The 19,486-nt window shown below is 34.0% G+C and overlaps 2 protein-coding genes across 5 annotated transcripts in view; one reads left to right on the top strand and one right to left on the bottom strand.

The window, feature by feature from the left end:
* Positions 1 to 19,486, bottom strand: part of LOC131805524 (uncharacterized) — a 29,146-nt gene that overhangs the window by 6,740 nt on the left and 2,920 nt on the right. For 2 of the 4 annotated variants that reach the window (XM_059128752.1, XM_059128753.1), the window contains exon 2: positions 456 to 693. In XM_059128752.1, the coding sequence (XP_058984735.1) occupies positions 456 to 693 (238 nt within the window). Of the gene's footprint in view, positions 1 to 455; positions 694 to 946; positions 1,104 to 7,497; positions 7,721 to 19,486 lie in introns of those variants that run through there. The other 2 variants (XM_059128755.1, XM_059128754.1) reach the window with 2 other exon arrangements.
* Positions 16,409 to 19,486, top strand: part of LOC131805522 (ras-related and estrogen-regulated growth inhibitor-like) — a 29,622-nt gene continuing 26,544 nt past the window's right edge. Inside the window, exon 1 of the mRNA XM_059128746.1 lies at positions 16,409 to 16,589. Coding sequence (XP_058984729.1) covers positions 16,516 to 16,589 — 74 coding nt within the window. The 5' untranslated portion in view covers positions 16,409 to 16,515. The remainder of the gene's footprint in view (positions 16,590 to 19,486) is intronic.

Genomic DNA, 19,486 nt, shown 5'->3' with positions numbered 1-19,486 from the left:
TGATGTTTGAAAAGAAATTAAAACAACAACGAAAAGAGAAATATGTAATACATTTCGCGTGTTGTTGTTATTGTATTACATATAAAACACTCCAAATCCTTCCACAAGTAAACAGATAGTTTTGTAAATAAATTCCCAATCCTCCCTCACCCTCTTCTTACACACCCTCACACTCACACTCTCTCTAGTGAATTACGTTGTTAACAAAAGCTTATCTGTGGCAATTAATTCCACTGTACAGAGGGAGGTAAATTATCACTGCCAAGGTCAAAAGAATACTACGTAACACACACGGCGAGGATGGGCATGAACGGAAAAATTGCTGAGCTTGTTTTCATTATTTCGTAAATGTGATTCATGTTGGCAAGAATTGTAAACAATAAATATGTTATATGTACGAGTATGTGTGTGTCGCTATGTATGTATGAGAAGCAAAATCATTGAACTTCACTTACCCGGGCAATTTCAATTCAAAATCAGCAGCTGATTCAATGGTGGGGGCAATACGTTTCTCTGGCATTTTGGTTGTGAAATTTCGGCTAATACTTTCCGCTGAGAGAGGTAGTTGAAGTTTGAGTTGGCTGGCTCCGGTTTGAGACGGCTGCGGTGACAATGTTGAGGTAGGACGTTGGGCTAACACCAAATTAGACCACAACGGTAGCAGGAGCAATGAGGAAATTACACGTTTATTCACTACGCGTCACAATTTTGTTTTGATTTTCGATTTTTTGGTTTGTCATCAATTTGTTCCAGTTCCACGGAAAATGGAAAACAGTGTAAGTAGAAAGAGAGGGAAAAATAAAATAACAGTTAGTCCTTTTTATACGGATATTTATATTTTTTTGCTTAAATGCAGTTTCAAATTTTTTTTTTTCCGATCCGAATATTTTAGAACGTCTTAAGCGAAGATATAGAAGCGAGCGACTACACTCTCTGTGTGTGTTACTTGTTGCTTTTAAAACTGAAATGCTGCTCCGGCTTGTCGATCGTTATGGTCTGTATCGAACGTAGTTGTCGACGTCTGTCGTTTTGTTTGAACACAATCACACCCGATTGTCGTTAGAAGTGGGGACAGACAGATAGGAGAGAGTCGAAATATTCAGAACAGAACTATTCCATGCGAATTACACGGATGAGTACGTTACGTAGAGGTGCTGCTATCACCGTTTGGTCGAATGTTTGCAGAGACTTAAGTAGCCAGCCAGCCAACCGCCAGCCGATGATGATAACAGGGCAGATGATAACGACCAACGACAGCATTCATTTTCGCACATCCAAACACACAGACGCACACACACATTGCCGTGCCAGCAGCAGAGTACTCATCTTAACCACCACCGGAACTAATACAAAAGCAAACGCTGTGGCGATATAGAACATCAAATTTATTTTGTTGTTGTTGTGTTTTTTGGGGGTGAAATTAACGCCAAAAAATATTGAAATTGATTTGCGTGTATTTGTATTTGTATCTGATGTTGGGGACATTATTTCACTACATCTGTTTGTGTTGTACACGTGGACAGGTGTAGACCCGGCGATCACAGGTGTGACAAGTGATTGTGCCCACGCAGAAGTCACAGAAACATATCTTATCCGACATGTGAATGGGAAAATGTTCCAATAGAGTTATAAATTAGAATGAGTAAAAGTGGATTGAGTTCAATAACAGTTAGTAAACAAATGAAGACATCATTGGAAAAAAGTCATCATAGGAAAATGGGGAAGTACCCACATTTTGGTCAATGACGTACTTTTTATAAAAAAGTGGATTTCCTTATGAATTTAAATTTAATCATAAAATAGATAGCTATTAAAAAGGCTGGTTTTTACCACATACCTAACAGCCATCAATTAACTTTAAAAGAGGTAATATTTCCCTATAATCCCTTAGTTCATGAAGATAGGGGCTGTACAGTCCTAGGAACATTCAAAAGAACACAAAACTCCTTAAAAACTATGCTGGCACATATAAATATTTCAAAAAATAAATTATGACTTAAAATCATTTGATTTTGGGAAAATCGTTTAAAAATTTTTGCAAAAAAAAAATTAAAATACTGCAAAACGGGAGGTATCGATATTAGGAAGCTGTTTCAAAACTCCAAACACTTCAGATAATTCTGTAATTGTATACGAAGCTACATTTCATACCAGTTAAGGTATTTAAATCCCAAATCTCAAGCAATTTCTTTACAATGTGGGGATACTATCAAAATACCACTTTATAATAATGTGTTACCAAAAACGTAGACCGATATTGAAAAATTTTCTTTTTTAGGTTGACAATTTTGTGCAAAATTTGACTCACTTCATCAGAGTACAGAATATGAGGAGTTATAGTTATATGAGGTTCTATATCTTCCAGAGGTACAAAAATTTGGTTCAAATCTTCAAAATACCAAAAATTGGGAGGTATCGTTAGGGACTATACTAAAATGTGGATTAACTTGGACGATTCTGTAGAAAAATGTGTAGATGGCCACAAGTCGAACATCTGGAGGTACCATCATTTGGGGACCATTCGAACTTGATCTTAAGGTTGGCTCTCTACGTCATTTCGTTCGAATAATAGAGTGACTTCAAGAAACTAAAGCATGGGAGCCGGTATATCATCTTAAAATTTTAATTTTATCGGGTTAAATAAATATAAATATAATAGGCAGAATATAAGAAATGTATTGAACCATTCGGAAGTACCAAAACGTGTATACCAATGCGAAATTAGCCTAATGTTAATATAAAAAAATCTAAAATCCAATTTCAATATATTCTTTAGTCATAAATCTGATAACATTATCCTTGAAGTAAGGCAGTAGACGGTAGATCTAATAGTGACAAAATTACTATAACATGCAAAATGTTGATCGAAAATGTTAAATTAATTCGATCGAGAAGTATAGCCAACATCAAAGATTCGGACAATGCTGATGTACGTTAAGCTGAAATATGTCTACAAGAAAACTGAAAAATTACGGTCAGAGCCTTATTTTTTGTTCTATGGAAATATAAAAAGAAAACTTTTATAATGAAAAGAAATGTCAAATTAAAAAATTATAAAAATTATATTTTTCATTTCACGAAGAATGGCTTAAACCTTCTATACGCCTTAAATTGAAATGTATCGTTTTTAATGTCTATGTAGAATGGTTACCTTACATTGACAAAGGTTCCCATATATAATTTTTAACAAGAACATTAAATTTCATAAAAAAAGATTCTGACCATTTTAATATTATTATACCAAATATTATTAATTTGTTTCGAATTACGCTACATTGGGTTATTCGGTGCATTGAGTTTTTCTATACACTCTCTAGAATGTTAAAAATGCCCTGTGTTGATTAATTGCATTTATATTTATGTAGCTTGCAGTATTTTTAATTAATACTCTGAGCCGGAGGTAAAATTTGGGCAAAGTTCAATCTAGGATATAATTCAACAGGTGATTAACACGAAAAGAAGACGAAAACTGTCGTGCCAATCACGTAATACCTGATCGACAGACTACATTTATATTTGGGAGGGCACAGAGTACCTTTTCAGTCTTCAAATGTTTTTTTTTTTTTTTTTGATTTTAAAAGATGACATATTTACTGATATTGACTTCAATAGGAAACAAACTCAAGTCGTATAAAAATAATCATCTTCGATATTTGTTGTAAGCAATATTTACATTTAAATGTTTTTTGTTTTTAAACAAAAATATTTTCAACAGCAATAAAAAACATGTTGAGACCTGCTGTCTAACAAGTGATGTCTAGATGGCCACAACTTATAGGCAATAATGAATGTTCAGGAAGATGGTCGTGAACAACATGTACGAGCGGTACGAGTGAGTGATGAGTAGGCATTCAAGTAGCCAAGTTGAGTAGGGGAACCATGTAATGGACTAGAATAAATTTTTATTTCGGAATAAGTACGCTAGTATCTATTTGTTGTTATAATTATTTTTTTTTTTTTTGTCAAGTATTTTGTATATTTTCACACTGTCAAGGTTATTGAAAAGGGAAACACTTAACAACCACAAAAGGGGCGGCCGGTGTGCGTGAGTCGTGTGTCACTTTCGTAAATGTTTTGACTGTGTAAATTGGTTTGAATTTGGAATTAGAATTTATGCTTTATTCCCCAAGCCAATTGATATGTAAATCGTTTTAAAGATTCTCACAACAACATTTTGTCGTTTTTGTTTTCGTTTTAAACAATTCGCTTAATCATCATTCGCAACACGTTGATTTTTATTAATTTAATAAAGCCATAAACTAATTCGAACGTAAACAGCTATTTCAGCTGGCCCCCAGTTCCCGCTGCTAAACAAAAACATAAATAAAAAAAAAAAACGAAATAAGTAAATATGTGTCGCCGGCGACACAACAAAGCTGGCCAGTGTTAGGAAATAATAATTTTGTGAATTTTTTTACACCGCAATTTAAAATTGTCGTTTCCTTGTTAATATTATTCGTCATTGGGATATGAGAAATGTTCGGAAATTGTATCAAATATTTTACTCTTGGTTTATTTAGTGCAATATTGTTGTGTGTGTTTCAGGCAACTCGGACGTCAAATAATTTATTAACATCCTTATGCGAAGAAAGATGAAGCGGTTTAATCTATATTCTTTTAGTATTAAATATGGTACCAGAGTGAACAGGGGTTAGAGTATAAAAGTGCAAAAAATAAAAAAACCTTTCACATTTTGTATAAAAAGCGTACACGAATCCCTAACAGAAAATGTCAGTTGTTCCCTTGAAATACCGTACAAAGCTGGAGGTTCAAATATTCTTATATTTTGAGACTATGATAAAGAGAAGGGAGGACCGAAAGGGACCTCCTAATAACAAAGGAAAGTGGTAAATGGTACGAAAAATGAACCATTAGTATTATCTATCGAAAAAATCGGAAGTTCTTCATTTGATTTAGGGGCTTTGCCAAAAAACTTTGTGGCAAAAAATTTATAAAAACGTACTCCCGCGGTACTAATAGACAAAGATAAATTAAAACCGTTTGGAAAACACAAAAAAAAAACCAAAAATACAGAGGCGCCATTATATAGGGGCTACACCAAATCGTGGACCTACATGGTCCATTTTCAATACCAAAAATCCTGCAAACATAATATACATTTTAGTAAAATTTTATCAACCTACTTAATTTTATAAAAATACCCTTATTATTTATGGAAAGGGTTAAATTAAAAAAAATGTTTGTGTATGTAGTAAGAGTGATATGTCAGTAATAAAAAAAAATAAGTAAATAAATAAATTCTCCCTTCCACTGAGGGAAACCTATATTTTTAGATACTTTTTTTTAAATTAATTTTAAAAAATAACAAAAAAATAAATGGAAAAATAATGATGAGGATATATTGCCAAATATATGTCACCGTTATACTAAATATATGTATAAACTTGACTGATCGAAATTTCAAACAATGGTTTCTGTAAAAACGAAAAATCGGAAAATTTTTTCAGAGTAAATTTTTGACATCAGTGTGTCCAAATTACACAATTTTTTTTCAAAAACAAAAATAAAAATTAGAAATAAGAAAAAGGTTAAACTCTATTCGGATCATTTCTAAGCCACTCGTCCGACAGCTGTTAAAATTATTCCAGTGACACATCATTATATTGTTTACAAGCATACAAAAGCATTTTGGTGAGAAAAAAAAAGTTATTCGTGATGGAAGTCAAGCGTGATAGTGTGATTTCTTTATATTTGGCTGGAAAATCACAAGTGGCCATCGTTACAGCACTCCAGCATTTAAATGTGAATAAATCTTTTGTGTCTCGTACCATCGCTGGTTAGCGTGATACTGGTAGCGTAGCCCGACGTCAAGGAGGTGGACGGAAGAAAACAGCAACATCAGCAGAAATGGTTCGAAAAGTAAAGAAGCGACTTCATCGAAACCCGCGTCACAGTGGCCGAAAAATGGCTCGTGAGCTAAACATATTGCAATATTCCATTCGGCAAATATTGAAAAATGAGCTCAGGGTAAAGCCATTGAAATTCCAAAATGTGCAAGAACTTACGCCGCAAGAGTTTCTAAACGAACAAAATGATTGTATTTACTTGCCAAAGAGGTCAGCTGAAAATGTGGACCTTCGGTTGGCCACCAAAACTCAAGCGCCGACCATGTTGATGGTGTGCTCATACTAATCGAACGTAGCATCAGAAAAATGCCGATCACCTCAAACAAGCGCTTTGCAGGGAATGGACCAAAATATCACAGAGCAACATTCCGACAGCGTGAGATGGTTTCATTGGCCGTTTGAAGGCCATAATTCGTGCCAAAGGTAACCAATTCGAACAAAACTAAACTTATTCTAAAATTTGATGCTATTTCCGAGATTTTTTGCTTTCATTTAATAAAATTTAAAAAAAAATTAAAAATTATGGCGTTTGACTTTGTTGCTGTTCATTGTCTCGCCCTGTATATGAGTCTATTTCATTTCCTTCTGCAGGTTACAAACAAATACTCAAAGACATAACACGCTGAATGATAGTGTGGCGTAGGGTGTACAGATTGTGGCTGTTTCTTGGAGAACAAATTAATGCCAAAAATGTCCAAATGTGATCCAAAAGATCAAAACTGATAATTTGGTACCAAAAACTTTACTAAAGACAGAATTTCTGAACACATTTTAAGATGTTTGCAAAAAGTCAGCAACATGTTAATTTCGAAATGAAACTAGAAATTGGATGTTTGAATGAATTCCATATATTCAATGGAATTACTTTTTTTCGTCCTGTTTCATATACATAAAATGCTATATTTTTATTTATTTTTGCGGGATAGGCTTTTATTCCATTTCCATTTTAAATAAATTCAAGAGTTCGAACTTTTTCAGTTTTTTCTTTAATTAAGGCGCAAATGATATTTAAAAAAAATGAAAACCCGAAACTCCTCATAATTTTTATCATTATATACTAATCTTATTTGCTTTTCGGAAAATTTTGTCATGCAAATGATTACGTTTTGATACGGTTGCCATATAACGCGAAATCTTTTTTTTGGGCTCTCAGAAAACCTTTTTACCCGCAACACTGTATAATTTGGCTGTTTCACTACTGAATATGGTTCCGAATTGTTATTTTCGACACATTTTCAGGTTAGCATTTGTCTGATGCGAAACTGTAAAATTTAGTTGTATATTTCCAAACCCTGCCCGCAAAGATGTTTACGTCTTCTTGCCAATATTTTTCTAATCAACAACTAATTATTGTAGTTTTTGTTTTTTTTTTTTTGGTCCATCACTTTTTTCTTTGTTATATTTGTCGTATTTTGGGTTTCTTGTGTGTTCCCAAATGTGTTTTTTTCAAAGAAGACCCCCCAACGAAATCATAACACTTTTGCTTGATGGCAGTAAAAAGTTCTTATTTTTTTCTTGTTCATTTAAAATATTGTAAAGAAATCACACGCGAAAAAAACACAAACACAAAACGTCACAATGGAATATTTAATTGTTGTTGTTATTATAATCTGGACACAGTTGTACATACCCCCACTTATTAGGAATAACGCCCGGAATACCAAATCTAGTTGTTTTGCACAAAACTATGTTGTGTTGTTTAAAAAATGGTAGCTGCTGCTGTTGTTGTTGATGTGGTTTGTATTGATTCAATTTCAATTTGAAATTCTAATTACGAATTAAACAAGCGCGGAGCTGTTCTACTCAACACAAAATAACCGACGACTTTGTTCTAGACAATCTCCAGCGTTTATGGTGATCAGCTGTAAATTGAATTGATCTTTTATATTAAAAACGTTTTCATTATTATGTTTATTGTTATTGTTGTTCCTGATCAGCAACCTCGAAGAGGCAGCGTCGTCTCATTACGATACAACAATGCGTTGGGAGGGGGAATCAGGCCATCTTTTTGTCCACATTTATGATTATGCATCCAATCCATTGATTTGGCGTCTCTGTTTTATTTGCCAATGTACGCACAAATCATTGTTATCCGGAACAAAGAACACTTTTTTCCTCCATCCAGATGTAGGGGGTGGCATTGGGAGGAGGTAAACAGAAAAAAGTGGAAGTAGGAAATATATGTATTTTAGAGAGAACGTGAATGGATTTTCTTTCACGCATCCATGGCATGTCCACCGTTTAAAGCGAAAAATGATGGATTTCGGATGGCACGGCGACGGATGCGGTGGTTTTTGCGTCTTGGCGAGATTAATGCCACTGTTCAAGAGATGGAGGTATTTATCCAATATTCTCGTAATACGCTAAAAATATAATCCGATTGATTAAAAGAGTTGCCGCTTGATCTTGATAAGAGCGTTGCGTTTTAAAATACCCTGTGAATATAGGTATCAAAATACCAGGTGGTCATAAACGATTTATAATCCCTCGTGGGATATTATTTTTAAACCTCACCCTTTATGATTTCGTGTTTGTGTTGTTAGAAACTATTTTAGGCTGTGCTTTGTTATTTAAGATTGTGAAGTTTAATCCCATAAAAACAATATTCATTTATTAATAGAAAAAATTGTATTGTTTACCATGGTATAATTGAGCGCCAATTCTAATCGGTTCCCTAAGTTTTTCTTTGTTAAAACAAGAAATTTTGGAATCGACTTCATTTTTGAAAAAAGCCTATATCCTGCAGTTTCCATAATTCTTTATATTATAAATAAATTTCAAATATTTTATGAATAATTGTTAATATATTTGCACAATACCCCAAAAAGTCAAATGCATGGCAGATTAGCAGCGTACGACATACTTTCTTAAAACTAGTTTTCACTTTATTTAGTTTATTTTTAGTGATAAGACAAACGTAAATACAAAAATATGGATTTGTTGACAGAGGGGATGCTCTAGCTAGACAACAATTCATTTATTGACAACGACAACAAAAATATTTATTTTTTTCTTACTTTTTGAGAATAATCAAAAATCAAACGGGCGAAGACGTCATCGTCATAGCCATCAACACCACAATCACAATCTACAAAAACAATAATTTTGGAATATAAAAATTGCCCATCATGCAGTCAACACATGCTACATTTTTGCTTTGGCATAATTCCTGTGCTACTTAGAATCGGATTAGAAATTGAGGTTTTAAAAGCCGTTCAATTTTTATGATACTGCTAGATTTAGATATTTTATGAAATGTGTCCATGGATTTTTATGAGATAAGTTTTAAAAGAAAGATGTTTTTCCAATGTGTTGAGTAGTACTTCTACTTCTGTCAGTAGTTACCGGTGCCAAAATTCACGTAATACACTCACGATTTGATAATTAGATTGTTTTCAATATCAAAAAAGTGAGTGTTAATAATGTGATTTGGATATAGTATTATATATACATTATTCCAATCCAGCAAAAAATCTCATTTCCAAACAAGGGGTTCATTAAGTAATAAAACTTAGTTCTCTCAGGGCGAATTTTACATTTATCTCTGTATTTTCGGATTTGGAGACTCAGGTATAGTTGGGTCCTTGTGCATGAATCGATCAGAAGTTCGTATTTAAATCTGTCACATTAGAAGTACAAAAAAATCACCGAAAATAGATGACACGACTGGAACGATATTTGTCCTTTATTTATAGCTAGGTCATGATTCGGTATTAGCCTGTAATACTTGTCAGGTGCATGAGAATGTGCTCGAATTGAAGTGAACTTTAAATCGTCTGATCTGCATGGGAGTAATCCACTGTCGGGATATATAAATTCTTCCAGTAATTGAAAAGTGTTGGAAAACTTAGGAGTATCACATCGAGATCTCATCAGTTCGATTTTAACGGAGTATTTAGCACTTGAAGGTCGAAGACGTCGTTTGACGTGTTTGTTGATTTGTAAAGCGAATTTGGAGGGTATTAAACTCCAATATAAAATTGAGAGTATATTAAATTTGTCACTCCATTTGCAAAACCAACAAAATTCTATTGTAAATTGTAATAGAGATCCCAGGATAGCTTTAACATTTTGAACAGGCATAGCTGTTCCTAGGATATTGAAAATGAAATATATGGCTATTGAGGTATGACACCCAGTTTTTTTGCCTTAATATTCAATTAAATCTGCTGTAATTTGCATTAAGGGTTCTCAGAGGTTAGTTCATCTCTTCCCGCAAAAAATATTCAATATAGTATAGCCCCATATGTTTGAAAATGTTAAACTAGTTGGTCTGCATTGCGCCGAGAAAAGAACCCGCCGCCTCAAAAAGTTATCATTCTACCTTGTTTACAACTGACAATAATATTTCGATTAGACCATACGACCCTAACATTTTTGAGTTTTTGGCTATAACATTTTTTATAACATTTTTGAGTTGTTGGGTAAAGTTTTTCTTGGGAAATTTTATTTTATTTAATTTTATCTTCATGGATGCTTAATATTCAAAAATGCTTGATTTTTATTACTTTAGCAGGCTTTACACAATAGAACAAGTAAAAAAGCAGTTGAGTTCGGTCTGGCCGAACTTTTAATACCCTCCTTCATAGGCTGTAGTACCGATTCCGAACTTCAAATACGAAATTTGAAGTAATCCCGCTAATATCACCAAAATGCTGAATATCAAGGGGTGTCGAAAACGTAAACCTTCATACGCGATTTTTATTCCCTCCACCATATATAGTATGGAGGGTATATTAAGTTCGTCATTCCGTTTGTAACTCATCGAAATAATAATTTTAGACCCAACAAAGAATATATATTCTTGATCAGCGTAAAATTCTAAGACGACGTCCGTCTGTCAGTCTGTTGTAATCACGCTACAGTTAAAATGAATTAAGATAGGATGCTAAAATTTTGCACAGATCTGTCTTTTGTCTGCAGGCAGGTCAAGTTCGAAGATAGGCTATATCGGTCCACGATATCGTGGAGGTACCCCCCGATATTCTGTATTTGATGATTTAAGCCACATTTTTCAACAGAATTGTCTGAAATTCTGCACAAGGAGTTCTTTGTGAGCTCTTTACCCCCTGAAAGAGAATTGTCTAAATAGGTCCACGATATCGTATAGGCCCCATATAACAGTACCCCCCGATATTCTGTATTTGATGGTTTTAACCACATTTTCCAATGGAATTGTCTGAAAATCGGCACAAGGAGTTCCTTGTGGGTACTTTATTCCCTGGAAGATAATTATATGTATAGGTCACCTATATCGTATATCCCCCAAATATGTATTGGCACTTTTCGATATTCGGTATTTTTAAGATTTTAACAGAATTTTTAATATATATATTTTTTTTTTTTGAAAATTTCCTAATACTTTCAAAATACAAAATTTAAAAAAAATTACGGTTTAAAATTTCCCTAAAATTATCAAAATTATATGGTGGCTATCCAAAGGCGTGGACTTGCATAAAGAAATTTTTCATACCCATTACGAAATTCTACTACGAAATTTGAAACAATTCCAGTTAATAACGTTGCTAAAATAACCAAATTACCGAATATCGGGGGCTATACGAAGACGTGGACTTGCATACGCGATTTTTTGTCAGTGATTGTAGTACCTATTACGAACTTTAAATACGAAATTTGAAATAATTCCCGTAAAAATATCGCTAAAATCATTAAAATACCGAAATTTGGGAGGTACCCCCTATGGGGGCTATTAAAACGTGGAACTTAACCTGCCTACTGACAAAACACTCCTGTGTGCAACATTTTAGCTTTCTATTTCCATTTGTTCGAAAGATAGCGTGATTACAACAGACGGACAGACAGATAGACGGGCATCGCCAAATAGATTTTTACGCTGATCAAGAATATGTATACTTTGTTGGGTCTGACAAACTTTATATACCCCCTATAGTGTGGTGAGAGGATATAAAAATGACAAATAAACAATTTTGAGTAACCTCGTTAAGGGTTATGGCTATGGTGTTATGGAATGCCACAACTAATCAATTACATTATTCTCCATAAGATTGGTTATGATTGTGCCATGTCTAATTGAACCTTCAGGGGAGCTAAGGGTTACAGTGAACATTTTCACACCGATTTCTGTTAACTTGACATTTTTATTTCGCTTTACATTTATTTGTAGCGTTGTTAGGCGTATAATGAGTCGTGTAAACCTTTTTTCTTATTCGATTGCAAACACCGGCAATCGTGGGGGTTATAATCCTGTTTATATTGGTGCGTAATTGCAAATAAAAACACAACAACAGCAGTAGCAGTAACATATGTAGACATTATGCATGTTGATAATTTCAATTTTAGACTCAACCTTTGCTGACATTAAAAAAATGACGCAATTGGCATTTTGATAATTTGAGGAGAATGCAGCTGTTGACATGTCATCTCCCCCTCAGCATTAAACGGACAAATGAAGAGCAATGATTTATAGATTATTCCAGAGTCGAATTAAAAAAAATAATTAGGGGTGTTGTAATTATTCCCGCTCTGAAGAACAATATGTTCTTCCTTACAGCTCGGATTTTTAAGAATGTGTATCATAACCGGTACACATCTGGAACAGGATTTAATAAAAATATTGAGATATTTTTTTATTACGATTTTCGTTTTCTTTGTTATCACACAGCGATCATTGGGATGCAAGAAAAAATATCTTTGGCACATGTTGACCCATATTCGTATATGGTTCATTCCATTTGTTTTGTTTTGTTTTGGTTTTTATTGCTTATTTTGTGTGATGCAATCGACAACCGGTTCTGTTCGTATGCTAATGCGAATTTGAGACAGATCCGCACTGTCATTTCATTCATTGCGTAGTGATTATAACTTCCTTTGTCCTGAAGATAATTCTAAATTGAACAGTGTTGGTGTTTTTTTTTTTTTTTTGGGATAACGTAATTAGGTGTGTTCGATAAATTTCCGAATAAAATTAAATTTCGAATAAAATTAATTTTTTTTCTACTAAAAAATAAGTTATTAAATGTTATAATAAGATATTATAAAAATAAAAGGGTTAATGGGATTTTATTGAGAAATGGTACCATCAAACTCTCATTAAGTCAATTATCTAAATTGCTCTCTTCACCCTGGTTTGCTGTTAGTTTGAAAGGAATAAAGGATTTTACAAATACATGTATCTTGGTGTATTCTGAAATATGGAACGCACGATAGATGTAACAACCGATTTTTGGAAATTCGATTTTAACGACTTTGGAAATCTAACTTTATGTTACGAAAAGTTCTGAAGTGGTACTAAAATTCTAAATTGGTACCATTTGGTGAACGGATAGAGCATAACATTTAAAATTTGGTATGAGAATCGAAGTTGGAAATTAGGTTTTATACATAAAGGTGCTTTTGAAAATGTGTACTAAGTGTGTGAACTGTACTAAATGGTACTAAATTGATCTACAAGTGCACGATAAGTACTAAATAGTGTCATATTTGATACAATTTGTTATTGGGTGAACTTAAAATGTTTGAAATCGGAAATTCGGTATTTGGGTCGATGCTCACATGTAGGCTGGGCATGAATTCTGAAATAGAACTAAACTTCTAAAATGGTACCATTTGCAATTTTTAGAACGGATAGAGCTTACAATTTGGTATGAGAATCCCTGGTGGAAAGTAATATATCAAGGTGGTATTGCAAATGTATACTAAGTGTGTAAACTGTACTAAATTGATCTACAAGTGCTCCAAAACTACTAAATAGTACCATATTTTGTACAATTTGGTATTGGGTAAACATATAGTGTTTGAAATTGGAAATTTGGTGTTTGGGTCGCTGTTCATGTGTAGCCTGGACATATGGAGGTGGTTTCGGAAATGTGTACTATTATTGTACTAAAAGTACTGATTGGTACTATATTGCAATGTTTGGTATTGGAAGAAGTGAAATTTGATATTTAGATTACTGATGGTATTTGTGCTTGAGATTTGGAGGTGCTTTGGATATGAGCTATCTAATTGTTCGAAATATACTGAATGGTAGTAAATAGCTTATTGATTGAGAGTATATATATATGTGGGATTAAGATATAGAGATGGTTTTGGAAATGTGAACTACAATTGTTCGAAAATTACTAAATGATACTAATGTTCGTGTCTAGGATGGAGATTTATAGATTGTTTTGCATATGCGTGCTAAATAGTACTACATTCGGTTTTTGGTGAAGGGATAGAGCTGAAAATCTTGAACTTGATATTAAGGTCACTGCTGGTCTCTAGGGTTTACATATGGAGACGTTGAAATAGTTTTGGACAGAAAAGGTAGAAGTAAAAGCACTATGTAATATTTTCCTAATATCCTTCTTGGTAAACTTTAAAATAAAAGATGTTGAGGTATTCTTGATGTAAAAATATACATTTACCTATTATTCTTTCCAAAAAAAGGAACAAAAAACTTGAATAATATACAAAACCAAAAAGTTCTGAAAATTTTGTACGATTATAAAATATTGCCAAAACAAAATATTGGAACGAATCTAAAATTTTAATGCGGACTTCTCGCTGTCGAAGTAGTGGATACTTGCCATTAGGTCTATACAGGGTGAGATGAAATAACTACAACCAACTTCAGACTGCTGTCATTTCTAAGCCACCCGTCCGACAGCTGTTAAAATTATTCTAGTGACAGCTCATTATATTGCGTACAAGCATACAAAGGCATTTGGAGGGGAATTTTCCAGAAAAAAGGTATTCGTGATGGAATTGAATAGTATGATTTCTTTATATTTGTCTGGAAAACCACAAGTGACTATCGTTAGATCACTCCAGCATTTAAAAATGAATAAATCGTAGCCCGACGTCAAGGAAGTGGACGGAAGAACAGCAACATTAGCAAAAATGGTTCGAAAAATAAAGAAGTGACTTGATCGAAACCCGCGTCGCAGTGACCGAAAAAAGGCTCGTGAGCTGAACATATCGCAATATTCCATTCGGCAAATATTGAAAAATTAGCTCGAGTCAAAGCCATTGAAATTCCAAAAGTGCAAGAACTCATACCGTAAAAGAAAGAAAACAGACAGAATAAATGCCGAATATTATGGCGAAAATATTCTGGAGGGTGTATTAAAGCCTTGGGCACGCAAACATTTTGGCCGCAGACCTTGGACATTCCAACAGGACTCAGCACCATCGCACTCACACGTACCACCTAAGAATGGTTACAAAATGAGGTTCCTCGCTTCATTTCCAGCGCACAATGGCCACCAAAATCTCCGGATAAAAATCCGTTGGACTATTGTGTCTGGTGTATTTTAGATGCAAGGTTGGCACCAAAAAATACCAAAGTGTCGATCACCTCAAGCAAGAATGGGCCAAAATACCGCAAAGCAACGAGTGACGGTTTCATTATCCGTTTGAAGGCTATAATTCATGCCGAAGGTGACCAATTGAATTTGAACAAATCTAAACTTATTCTAAAATTTGATACTATTTCCGACATTTTTTACTTTCATTCAAAAAAATTAAAAAAAAAAATTAAATGACGGCGTTTGACTTTGTTGCAGTTTTTCGACGGACCCATCTGGCAACGCCATAACTTTTGACAGAGATGTCACATCGCTTAATGACATACCGCGTTTGAAGCGTCAGTCCAAGCGGAGTTTTACCATGAAACAACACACCACGCGAGCGCTCTGAAATAGTTGAAATTTACATTCAACAGAAGAAGACAATTGTGAAAACTCAACGTGCTTTTAAAACATTAAAAGATGTGAGAAATGCGCCTTCTAAGAACACCATTAAGCGTTTATACGAAAAATTTTCGACTGGTAAGGCTCTTTCTAATCCGACGATGCCATATAAAAGTCGACCAAGGCGATCGGCCGAGAATATCGCTGCCGTACGAGCCAGTGTTGAGAGGTCCCCAAGAACATCCCAAAACGCCGTTCTCAGCAGTTGGGCATGGCTCGGTCCACTTTACAACGGATTATTCGCATTGATTTGAATTTGTTCCCGTACAAAATTCAATTGACGCAAAAAATGTTGCCTGCGGACAAGCCTCGTCGATTGGAATGGGCCCAAATAGTCATCGAAATGGCCGTCCGTCCGTCGAATATGGGCAACCCTGTATGTCCTGGATGTTTTAGTACAGGCAACGTAATTGATGCAAAATTTCGATTTAGTGGAAGTTTCAAACAACTGTATATATATATATACATTTATTCACTATCTAAGCACCAAACATTTTGTTAAAGAATCGACCCCAATCCTTATTAGCGCCACTCTAACAAATCCGACTAGCTACGCTATTGTTATCATAGAGATTTATTTGTAGTGCTTTTTTGCTTGTAATGCCAAAAACAAAAACATGTAGCTACAAACAATTGTCGGAAATGCAAATGAAAAATACTAAATCTGCATTTTCCGCAACCGTCGCATTAAATATGGAAAGAATTCAAAACGAATTATTTGTAGTTCACTTCTTCAATTGTAAATCTAAAATTGGCCAAGAAACACGCCGTTCTCGAAGAACTTATTGTTTCATTTAGTGTGGTTGTATGTGTGTATCAGTGCACCTTTAGCTATCTTCGCGTGTGAAAATAATATTCATAAAAAAGTATAAAATTATAAAAAAAGAAATACAAATAAACAAACAAACAAACAATATTGAAAATATTTCATCATGCAGTTGGTCGAGCAACAACCCGAAATATATCTCCCTACGTCGTATTTAAGTCAACGCAATGTCATCAAATGGTAATGACAGAACATCGAGAATGACAAACTTTGGACACACGCGTTGTTTTCTTTTGTTGTTGTCTTGGAATTTCGAAAATTGTGAGAATCTGTGGAGATAATTTATTCAATAAAAAAGTGCACATATAGATAGAAAATTTAAAAATGGATGTATAACAGGAAGACCTGTTGTAAATTATGTGTTTTTAGAAAATTCATTTTTTATGTGCGGAACGTGAAACATTAAATGGGGTGTTAAATTGAAGAATATGAAATATCGTATAGTTTAAAATATAGTATGGTTAAATAAAATAAAACAAGTGATCTATCTTCTGCACCGCAAGCACTTAAATCTATTTGGCTACAGACTTTAAAAAATATTTTGCAGAGATTTGATTTACGGCTACCATAAAACATTTTATGTTTTTAATGTAAAAACATCGTGTAAAGATATTTAAGATAAGCCAATATCTTGCTTGCCATTTCAATTTCCCACCGATTGACATTCCCATGAAAACAATGTTTCGCAATGGATGGAGAAATGGGAAAACTGCATAATTGCACTATACGAGAAAATTGAGTTTTTTTTTTCAATAATTACAGGAAACCCCTATATTAAAGTGAAAATAGAGCTAAACCTTGAAGACACCTGTATTGGCGCTTTGAAAATTTACAAAGCACAGCAATCCTATAGACAATTTGGTTCCTCTTTAAAGTTTTTAAAATATTCGGAATAATATTCGTGGAATCCTTGTATTTTATGTATCACCAAAAAAAGATATAAAAATTATTATAAACTTGAAATTTTGGATGAGAATTCTGGTTGGAAAGCAAGTTTGATATATAAAGGTGGGTAATTGTGCGAACTTTACTAAACAGTACTAAATTTGATATTTTGTTTTCGGGTCGCTATTGGTGACAGATTTGTGATAAAAAGGTGATTTTGAAAATGTGTACTACAAGTGCACAAAAATTGCTAAATAGTACTATATTTGGTATAATTTGGTATTGGATGAACAGATAGTATTTGAAATCCGGTATTAGGGTCTCTGCTTACGTGTATGAGGTTGTATCGGAAATGTGTGTTATAATTGCACGAAAAGTTCTGAATATTTGGTATTGAATGAAGGGAAAGAGATAAAATTCTGAAATTTGATATTTTGATTATAGATACAGGGTGTGATAAAAAAAAAAATGCAACAAAGTCAAACGCCATATTTTTTAACATTTTTTTGTAAATTTTATTGAATGAAAGCAAAAAATGCCGGAAATAGCATTAAATTTTAGAATAAGTTTAGATTTGTTCGAATTGGTCACCTTTGGCACGAATTATGGCCTTCAAACGGCCAATGAAATTGTCACACGAAATCTTGCTCTGCGGTATTTTGGAGATCGACACTTTGGCATTTTTTAGTGCCAACCTTGCTTTCCAAAATACTCCAGACACAATAGTCCAACGGATTGGTATCAGGAGATTTTGGTGGCTACTATGCGCTGGAAATGAAGTGAGGAACCTCATTTTGCAACCATTCTTGGGTGGCGCGTGCTGAGTGCGATGGTGCAGAGTCCTGTTGGAATGTCCAAGGTCTGCGGGCAAAATGTTTGCGGGCCCAAGGCTTTAATACACCCTCCAGAACAATTTCTCGAAAATAGTCGGCATTTATTCTGTTGCCACGATCGATTAATACTAGCGGAGAGCGACCATCGGCTGTTATGGCGGCCCACACCATTACCATGACCGGCGCTTGAGTTCTGGTGGCCAACCGAAGATGCACATTTTCAACCTGGCAAGTAAAATCGATAATTTTGTTTTTTGCTGGACAACGAATGTTTTCTCATCGGAGAAAACCAAATTCGGCAGTTCATTCGACACCACTTTCGGCCAAGCGAAGCAACTCTTTAGCTCTTTTGGGTCTATTTTCTTTCATTCAATTTTTGGGATTTCAATGGCTTTACCCCGAGCTCATTTTCCAATATTTGCCGAATGGAATATTGCGATATGTTCAGCTCACGAGCCATTTTTCGGCCACTTTAAAAATGTCGAAATTGAGGTTCTTCTAAATTTAAACTGTATTTGGTTTTATTTGAACAAAACCCCAAAAGAATTTCGAGTTCTCAGGTCAATATTTGGAGGTCCTTTATATAGCGTTAACAGTACACATAGAAACCCTAATGTTATGAGCTTTATTTAGCAACATTAAGTAAAGATCTTCGAATTTTTATAGAAAGCTTTGGATAACTTCAAGAAACTTGGTTTGAAAATGGAGTTATATTAGCCCAATTTTTAGTATAGCCCTCATATATGGGTAAATCCCTATTCCAAGTATTTTTTTATGTTTTGGTGAAATCTTAGTATGTAGAAGCTCTACCTGCAAATAATTATCAATATATTTCAACGTTATAAAAAAACAACCCTGTTTTTAGTTATTTCGTAGGTCCTGACCACATTTTCCAAACAATTTGGCGATTTTAAGCCCTTACCCACATCCTCCTACCGATTTTGGTATTTGCATAGATGCATTGATATATCCCACAATATCACATAATGTTATTTTAATTCAATGACCAAATGCTGTGCTGGTGCAGAAATTTTCCATCAATAACACGGCCTAAGTGAGTGATCTCGCATAATTGTCTCTAGCGGCTGCTGTTGTTTATGTAAATAAACATTGTTATATCACGCTATGAATATATGCACATATGTATGTGGAAACAAATATTTTTGTTTTTATCAAATATTTTTTGAAGGATTTATTTACAACAAAGAGCAACATCAAGAACAACATCAACAAATCGTTTTTCATTTCTCGTTGATAAACAAAACACCATTTGTAGAACAACCAAATATTGACATATTGACATTCATAATTACAAACATATTTATTATAAACTTTATATACATATTTTGATATTGGAAT

The sequence above is a fragment of the Musca domestica genome, unplaced genomic scaffold, assembly GCF_030504385.1.
Source record: "Musca domestica strain aabys unplaced genomic scaffold, Musca_domestica.polishedcontigs.V.1.1 57, whole genome shotgun sequence".
Lineage (NCBI taxonomy): Eukaryota > Metazoa > Arthropoda > Insecta > Diptera > Muscidae > Musca > Musca domestica.
Note: the sequence above shows the minus strand (reverse complement) of the source record. Positions and strands in the feature narration are given on the sequence as shown.